Source organism: Cibotium barometz, chromosome 42 (genome assembly GCF_041138505.1).
Source record: "Cibotium barometz isolate CiBa-2024 chromosome 42, ASM4113850v1, whole genome shotgun sequence".
Lineage (NCBI taxonomy): Eukaryota > Viridiplantae > Streptophyta > Polypodiopsida > Cyatheales > Cibotiaceae > Cibotium > Cibotium barometz.
This window is the reverse complement of record NC_141087.1, coordinates 15,860,886-15,870,255: the sequence shown is the minus strand read 5'-3', so window position 1 is coordinate 15,870,255 and position 9,370 is coordinate 15,860,886. Positions and strand designations below refer to the sequence as shown.

General features: G+C 45.0%; 1 protein-coding gene and 1 pseudogene across 1 annotated transcript; one reads left to right on the top strand and one right to left on the bottom strand.

Annotated features, from left to right (window-relative positions):
* Positions 1-405: 405 nt before the first annotated feature.
* LOC147614211 (ATP-dependent RNA helicase DEAH12, chloroplastic-like) lies at positions 406-5,969 on the bottom strand (annotated as a pseudogene).
* Positions 5,970-7,207: 1,238 nt separating this feature from the next.
* Positions 7,208-8,516, top strand: LOC147614210 (ATP-dependent RNA helicase DEAH12, chloroplastic-like). Its single transcript, XM_086780490.1, has 2 exons — positions 7,208-8,159; positions 8,236-8,516. Exons 1-2 carry the CDS (start codon positions 7,208-7,210, stop codon positions 8,514-8,516), a joined length of 1,233 nt encoding a protein of 410 aa, XP_086636616.1.
* The last annotated feature ends 854 nt before the right edge of the window (positions 8,517-9,370 follow it).

The window sequence follows — 9,370 nt, the reverse complement described above, 5'->3', positions numbered from 1 at the left end:
GATGTTAGTGGGCATGCCATAGCACATGGCCTATGCTATGCGCAATGGAGTCGATTATTTGAAGCCTTGTGAATAGACTCTCATCGACCTAAGATCACACTTTGGTTTTTGTTAGGTTTGCAGATTCCTTTTAAAGTCTTTGTCCACGGTATGGCTAGTTAGTTTATGTTAATTCTTTCAATCTAAAGTGGTGCAATTGCCCAAGCTAGTGTGTGTGCACTCTTTAGTGCTAGCTCTCATAGTGGCTAAGTTTTCCCTTCACCTCCAGAGAAGTGATAGAAAATCAGTTTGATGGTTAATCTATGAAGATTTGTCTACTAGAGTGACATTATCTTTATGCATGAACTTGCACCTACTCTTGGGCATTGATGATGTTAGTGGCATTGTCATAGCATGTAGTCTATGCTATATTACAGTCTTGCTCATCCTGGAAGATTCTAAAGCAGGAATATCATAAGGAGGAAGAGGCTTGATCTCAGATAACCACTCAGGTTCCATCACTGTGACTGATGTTAAGAACTCTCGGGTTGTACACAGTAGCTCTCCAAATACTACCCAGACAGGTGAGTGGCCAAAGACTAATAGTGATGAAGAGGGGTGCAAAAACGCTTGATTTCCAAAAGAGACAACGTCATAGCCAAGACATTCGTGTCCGGAAAATACAGCCAGGTTTTTGGGCATGGCAGAAAGTAAAAATTTCCTTAACATCACCTTGCAGTGTTCTGGAGCATTCACAGACCAAGTCCAGATAGGGGACACATCTACCTGTAGCTCTCTTTTTAGACAGCATTCCATCTCCTTGACATTGTCCCGACATCTTCGCATTGACTTCGCATTGATGCTGTTCTGTACACACCATTTGTTGCGTCTAAACTCTGGTACTGTGTCCCACTCTTGATAAACAGACAACAACATGAAGATATCCCCATGAGGATCGCAAAACCTCATTTTCAAGCGATCAGACCTCAGCTTCTCTTCATCAGAGCCCGCCCGAAAAGACACTTGCAGAGCATGATAGCAGACCTGCGATTGCAAGGCCCTCCCTACCCAGGCCCTCAGAAAAACTTTTTAGAACAATGAAGGCTAAACGTGGATCCCCACCCAGTTTGGCTAATTGCCAGCCCAATGAGGTTAGATGTGTCTTCCCATCTTTAGCAGCAATGGCACCAAGTTGGCACAGATTTTCAACTGCCAGAGAAATTGCTGCTGAATCTGGTGAGTCAATAAAACCAAATGACTCAATTTCTTGCACACCAAGAGCCATAAGTTTCAAAACAGCAACTCTCAAATGTACATGCAAGATCTCTGGCATCCTATGAGGTGCCATAGCTTCAAAGTCAAGCCTGCTGTAAAGTCTATAGCAAATGCCTGCTTGAGTCCGGCCAGCACGACCAGCCCACTGCATGGCTGCACTCCTATCGATTTTGCACACTTTCAGTATATTCATTCCAGTCTTAGGATCTACGTAATTTTCCTTTACCAACCCACAGTCCACCACAAATTTGATACCCGGAATCGTAAGAGACGTTTCTGCTACATTAGTTGCAAAGACAACCTTTCTCATTCCATGTGGGGTCTTCTTAAAGACTAACTGCTGCTCTCCAGCCTGCATCCGGCCATGGAGCGGGAGGACTAGGGCTGAGGAGCCAAACTGCTGGCTGCAAGCCCATTCTACTTCTGCTTGTGAAGTAAGAAATGCGAGTACATCTCCCTCATCTGGCCCAGCATCGATAGAGGCCACTGTCTGTATTACTTGCAATACATGATGGCTATATCCTGGATGGCACTGCCTATTATCTGTGTCTTGAAGGTCATCTTCCTCACCTGCCTCATAAATAAAATGAACAGGAAAGCTTTGCCCTGCCACCTACCACCTGATACATGATACACCCCCCAAAATAACTAGACAGCAATGCAGCATCAGCTGTGGCAGACATGATGATGACCTTGAGGTCAGGCCTCCGTGGTAAGCATTTCTTTACCATTGCCAAGAGAAGATCTGTGTTGAGACTGCGCTCATGAGCTTCATCAACTATAACACACCCAAACTGACTGAGATTTACATCCACAAGGCATAACTGCAGAAGGGTATGATCTGTGACATACATGATCTACGGAAAGTTCTCTGTTCGGAAAGCAGGGCTGGTCAGGTGACCAACAAGAGGGTCAAGTCTATTGCAGTCACACGTTCAGAGAGTGTCATGACTGCTACTCTTCGAGGCTGAGTACAGACAACTGAAAACCCATCTTTGATCAACCCTGCATCAACTATGTATTGAACCAGCTGGGTGCTCTTCCCTGAACCTGTCTCTCCATTCAGAACTAGCACCTGCCCTCAAATAAGGATATAAATCTCTGTAAACTTTTTATTCAAACTGTATTCAAACTAGAACACAGCAGGAGACCAAAACAAGCTTTTAAGACCACAACTATGCATACTTGGAGAAACAAACAATTCTAATCTGTATCACAGGCCACAGCAAACTGTCAGAATGCACAGCAGAAATGAAGACAACTGCTGTAGAGAGCAAAACGCAGATGAGAGAGGGAGAGAGAAGCTGTATAAACTCTGTATATACACTAGAAAATCCCGGAATGGTACAATGACAAGTGTGGGGGGCAAGGGCCATTTTATATGGCCCCAGGCTGCTAGTCGGCCAGCCCAAAACAGGCCGACAGCAGCATAGATGCTCACGACCAGCAATAAGCACAGTCGGCCAGGTGAAAAACCAGTCGGCCACTACTGCAGATCAGGTCGGCCGGTCGGAAGCATCTGATACAGCTGACAGGCAGAAAACAGCCTCCCACACTTAGCAAAAATGGGAAAAATACACGGAAAGTGAGGAAAAATGGGGGAACACCAAAAATGGGCGGGCACACCCACAACAGAGGCCCTGGTGTAATGTACAGGCAAGAGATGACTGCTAACACCCCCTCTCAGCTCCTGGATGTGGAGCCAACCCCAATGAGCTGGAGTGCTGCCGGAGCATCGCCTAAGGTAGAGACTTCGTGAAGAGGTCCGCTGCATTGTCCTCCGTCGAAGCAAGATGTCACCAGCCAAAATCTTCTCACGAACAAAGTGATATTGTATCTCTATGTGCTTGGTCCGGGCATGGAAGACCGGGTTCCGAGCAATAGCGATATAGCTCTGGTTATCGCACTGGATGACCATGGGCTCCTTCTGTGGAAACCCAATCTCGCCAAGCAACCTCCGCAGCCACACAACCTCGCAAGCAGCACCACAAGCAACCCGGTACTCTGCCATGCAATAGTTGGTTGCCTCTTGCTGCTCCATGATATAGCTCCTGAGCTGAGGGTAAATCCGTAGCCTGATGTAGATCTCCTCGTGTGTGGATATCCTCCCCAATCTGAGTCACTCCAGCCTTGGAGTCAGACTCGGTCCTTCGTTTCCTCTCTGGTGTCGAAGAAGAGTCCAAGATCCTTCGTACCTTGTAGATACCGCAAGATTCACAATCCTGCGTCCCAATGAGACTTCAAAGGCGTCTGCATGAACGAGCTCAACAGCCCTACAGGAAAGCTCAAGTCCAATCTGGTGTTCAACAACTAGATCAATGAACCAACCAACTTCCGATACAGAGAGGCATCAACTGGCTCACAAGGATCATTCACTGTAAGCTTCGTGTTCGGGTCCATCGGTGACGTGATAGGCTTGCAGTTCTCCATCCCAAAGGCCTCGAGCAACTCATGAACATACCGTTGCTGAGAGACAGAACCCCCTCTGGGTCTGCCACAAGAAGAAGTGGAGTAAGCCTAAATCGGTCATCTCAAACTCCTTTGACAAGGCAGCCTTCATCACTGCAATGTGCTCCACATGACCGCCAATGAGAATGAGGTCATCCACATAAAGGATGATCAACGTGACCAAGCCGCGTTCCCGAAAGAGATAGAAGTTAGGATCTGCAACTGATCTCTGAAATCCAGTCCGTAGAAAGAAGGAATCGATCTTCTAATTCCAAGCCCTGGGTAAAACCGGTCTATGGACACATAAAGCGGTAATTCATTCACAAATAACCTGGACTTACTGAGACACACATTCACAGAATCCTCGCTCCCTCGCTCAACAACACATTGGCCCCGAAGTCCGGCGCCCCTTGCGGTATTTCTTTATTGTTAAAAGGTTGGAAATTACAAAGCACAAGTGCAACAAAGCACTCTACTTGCATCAGCTGAGTTTTACAAATTCTAGGAGAAATTTGCCAGCATAACTGCACTAAAACTGTTCCATAACATCTCAGAATGAGTCCCAACTGACAGGCTCACTTCCATAGGCATCAAGCTACCCAATGGAGTCCAAAACATCACAATTCAGCTTGCTGTAACTTTCTGCACAGACCTGTTTTCAGCTCTGTTTTCAGCCCAAAATAACCCTTGTACTGTCCTGGAGGACTTTAGCAAAGTCCTACTGCATTTTGGCATCAACCGGGCAACATAACAGCCCAAAAACAGCACCTAAACAGTGCTGAAACAGCATTGTATTGAAGAGGTTATCACCCTCTTCCGTCCCTGCTTTGGTGTAGGAACTAACTACACCGGTTCCTGTTCAAGGAGGCAACTAGCCTTTGCATATAAGCATGAAATTCACACAACTGTACCTGATTTTATCTGATGAGAGCATTTCCATAGTCTGCAAGAGAGAGAAAGAGAGAGAGAGGCTGTGGGGAGCAAGCTCAACCCTCAATTCATGAGTTGTAGGGCAAGGGAGTGCACCACAAATGCTGGTTTTCCTGCAACAAAACCACACGATGGCTGCAAATGAGCCTCCTCTTCCCAAATTCCCACGCTTCCCTCTTCTCAATGAGGAAAATGCACCAAAATTTGACACTTGGCACATTTTTAAGCCTTTTCCACATGCAATCTTCCAGGCTAAAAATCTCCTGACTGGTTCACATTCTCACAACAGTCCTTTGTCAGCTTTTGGTCCCCTTGACATTCCGCACAAACTGACGCGAACACTTTTCAATTCCGACACTGCCAAAAATAGCAGTTCCCTAGATTTTAGGGATGGTGTCATCTGCATTCCTTCTGGTCTCCTGACCATCTTTGACCACTATGGTCACTTCAGAATTTGCTTAGAATTCAAGATACATTCACATTTCGGTGGCGGCCACTTACTAGTGTAAACTGGCCTATACCCTCATTCAGTGGCCATGTCCTGGACACTGTCATTCATCTTTCAGTGCCCATGTCCTGGACACTGTCATTCATCATTCAGTGCCCATGTCCTGGACACTGTCATTCATCTTTCAGTGCAATTCTTAGGCTTAGCCAACCACTGGTCCAAAGTCCCACTGCTTGACCCATTCTGACATTACAATGGTCCAAGCCCTTCCAAGAGATCCCGGGGGAAAGCAACAGCAACCAAAGAGAAAGAAAAGAAAAATATATATTTATAAAGAAATGTAAATAAGGAAAACAACTGCAAAAAGTTTCACCTCCTGGTGACATACCCCCCTCTTGAAAGAAGCAAGCGATCTCGATTGCAAGTCCACATGCAAACGGATGACACAGGACGATCACCAGATTCCCCAGGTGATTAGTGTCATCGCATGTATCTCCTGCCAACGGATGACACCGGGCGATGATAGGAATTCCCCACTACCATTTGTGCCATCGCAGGTTCAAGCCTTTCAAATACATGTTTCCGGATGCAACACAGGGCGATAACATATATCTTGTACTATTAGTGTCACAACATGTAAATCATTCATTTGAAGCGTAACAAATACAACTTCAAAGCACTGAAAGTTCATTCATTGATTAAGTCATTGACAACAAATGTCAAAACTGTACATTGCCAAACATATAATACAAATGTACAGGTCATTTAGAATTCAGCTTCAAAAAGCATATTAAACCACTGGAGGTTCTAACAGGAAGGCTTCCTTGTAAAGTTGCATCAACTGAGGTGAATCAGCCAGTTCAACCTCATCCATCCATTTAGCATCCATCGGTGAATAATTTCTGAATTTCACCAAGTATCTTCTTGAAATATATACCAATGGAAAGTTCAAGTTATTTCCCAAACTCAATAAAAAACAGAGTGTGATCTTGACTCCATGAAGTCTATTCACAATTTCAAATCAACTCCATCGGGGTTTAAGTAGGTGTCTGCTGATGTCATGTGCATCATAGATGCCATGGACATTCTCAGGGCTAGATCCAGAAAAGGCAACCAGATAAAGAGTATGAACCCAGTAGAAGAACCAGGATGATGGAGCACAGAGCACAGAGCACCTTTGCAGTGTAGACTGAAGCAAGGCTTGGAGAAGAACCAAAGGGATGCTGTCGGCTGTTCACAGAACCAGTCGGCTGAATCAGAGGACATGGGCAGCATCAGGCGCATCATGAGCAAGCAGTATAACCAGTCGGCTGAAGTAAAAAGGGATTTATGAATATATGAACTGGCCGACCAGCAGTCGGCCAGTTCCCCATGAATATCAAGGGGCTATAAATAGCCCAAGTGCCCATCATTCTAGGCATTCAGCCCACTAGGGGTTTGAGTCAGTAGGAGTCCTAGTTTGGGACTGAATTTTGGTGTGTTATCACCTTTTCAAGAAGGCAGCCAAGGGCTGCAGACATGTACCCTTTTTGTACCATAGATTATACTGAATTTCCAGCACTTTTCTCTCTCTCTCTCTCTCTCTCTCTCTCTCTACCTGCGTTTTTGCATCAAATGGTGCGTTTGTGCATCAGAAGGTTTCCAAGAGTGTTTAGGGCTGAAAGAAGACTACCCAGAGCTTCCGCATGTTACATTGGTATCAGAGCATCAGGCTCAGCCAGGCTAAATGCTAATTCAGTCCCATATGATGGTGTACAGGTCCAAGGTACAGGAAAGTACACGGATTTGAAGCCCAAGACAAGAACACAGATCGGGAAGAACTCCCAGGAGGTTAGTTGGTGGTGTTCCACAGTGCCAGATGGGGATGGCAGTTCCGTGAGCCAGATAGGTTCTCAGGTAACGGTCCCAAGGGAGGTTGATCCTCCAAGGGTGATGTGAGAGTGCCAGACTCAGTTCCAGGAAAGAAGACCAAGACGGTGTTCAGAGTCAGGGCAGGAATGGATTGTGGACTAGAGGAAGACCAGATGCATAGATCTTCTTCAGAGACAGAGTGGTTTGGAGAACAGACCGGATTTTCAGATAGAGAAATGTGTCTTCCAGGCTGGTTCAGGCAAAAGCTCACCTGTTATGCTACTTGGTGCAGGTGCAGAAATCAAGGAGGTGCTCATGCAGGGGGAGTATGCTGCTATCGAGATCTCAAATGTGGACACTGAGATTGAAGACCGCACCTTGTCCGTATGCAAGCCTTGGCAAACCATATCTTGTCAGGAAACCTTCTTTAGCTCAGTACAGTGCTCAGGGAAAATCTACTCTGTCTTAAAGGAAGACATCTCTGATTTAGTGCGGGCACTTAAGCAGCAGAATGAGGGTGCAGAGTTGACCCTGACAACAAGGGGTGAGAATGGTGGCTGTTTTGTTAAGATCTCTGCTGGCAGTCTCCGCACAATAGCCGGGTGCAAGTCTGCCTTGGAGAAGTTGATAGAAGGCATGGTGGTAGCAGATGCAGTGGATGAAGCTAAAATGCAGCTGCTTTTCACAAGGGATGGCCTTCAGATGGTGAAGTCTGTGGAGCTGCAGACCAGGACTCACATATTCTGTGACAGGCGGAGTCAGATGGTAAGGATTTTTGGGCCGACTGAGAGGAAGAATGGGGCACTGGAGAGCCTTGTCAGAAACTTGTCACAGCTTCATGAAAGGAAGGAATGCCATGAGATTGAACTCCGAAGCGGTGGAAGGTCATATGGTCTGATGCGGGAGATTGTGAAGAAATTTGGAGTTGATTTGGTTGATTTAAAAGTGCTGGTGGAAGGTGCATGCCTGAGCCTTGATCACCGACGTCATTCTCTGCTAGTTCGTGGATCGAGGGAGGACATGTCAAAGGTCGAGAAAATGGTAGGAGAGGTAGCCTGGGCCTTGAGAGGGTCTCAATGCTGTATGAGCTTTGAAGCATTCAGCTCTGAGGAGTGTGGAATCTGCTTTTGTGAAGTAAAAGACAAGTACAGCCTGGTTGGATGTGGCCATAATTTCTGCCGGGTTTGTGTTAGGCAACAGATCATTTCAGCTGTCCGCCACCGGGAAGGTTTTCCATTGAAATGTGCCTACCCAAATTGCTCACAGAGGTTACTGCTTTGCTGATTTGGAGGTTTTGTTGACAGTTTACCAGAAGGATGAGCTTGGGAAGGCATCACTTAGTGCCTTTGTTGCTCTGAACAGGGGTAAATACAGGTTTTGCACAACTCCCAACTGCCCAGCTGTTTACCGAGTTACAGACCAGAGTGAGGAGTTTGCATGTGGTGCATGCTCCGTCCGTCTCTGCACGAGTTGCCATGTGGAGTTTCATCTGGGCCTCACCTGTGATCAGTATGAAGAATTCAAACAGGATCCAGACTTGTCTCTTGAATTGTGGCGCAAGGGGAAGCAGCATGTGAAATGCTAATAAAAAAAGCAGAGGGATGCAACCACATCCTGTGCAACTTCAAAACACATTGATGCTGGTTATGTTTTAGTCCTGTCCGAGTGGGTTTGTCTAGTCATACAGATAGCACCATGTACTAGTTACAGACCTGCCAGAGCTGCCTAAATTCAATCACTTGATATAAATACTAAAGGCTGTGTACATCTTCTACTTGCTTCTTGAGATCAAGCAAGTGAAAGCTGTCAAAATGATGGTTGTACCTTTTTTTTTTTGTATAAAAGTAATTACAGACAACCAACGAGAGCTTCTCGAGTGGTGTTCAAAAGTTTCAAAAACAAAAAAAAACACTCAAAATCTATTTTACATAGCTAGCTCTTATATTATTTTATCAAAATCTTATGAGGCCCAAACGAGATCCTACATACCCGGAATGAATTAGTGTACCTATAGGTTGCATAGGGAACCTATAGGTACACTATAGGTTCATACATTTTACCTCATTTTTATGTGGTCACATGAGTGATTAGTGTACCTTGCATACATTTTACCTCATTTTTATGTGGTCACATGTATTTTTATTTGAATAAATGGAAGTTTGAATACAAAGTATGCTTATGTACCTATAGGTTGCATAGGGAACAAGCAAGGTAAGTAAATTCATAGTATCCATTTGTAAATGAAAAGGCGAAAAATGAAGCTTAATTATTATGATGAAGATTTCAATGGAAATAAGGTTACTCATTTAAGTTGCATAATTGAGGACAAAAATGTTATCACACTAATTTTGTAATCAATTTGAATGAAGACAACATTAAGATTTTCTGTCCTTTTCAGAGTTTATATAAAAAGACCATTCTAATTAGCTTATCGTCTAC

Bases quoted from the DNA above. Each gene is read 5' to 3' on its own strand.
- LOC147614210 (XM_086780490.1), top strand. From the start codon at position 7,208: ATGCTACTTGGTGCAGGTGCAGAAATCAAGGAGGTGCTCATGCAGGGG. The intron at 8,160-8,235 runs GTTTTCCATTGA...TTTTGTTGACAG, and splicing joins AGCTGTCCGCCACCGGGAAG to TTTACCAGAAGGATGAGCTT.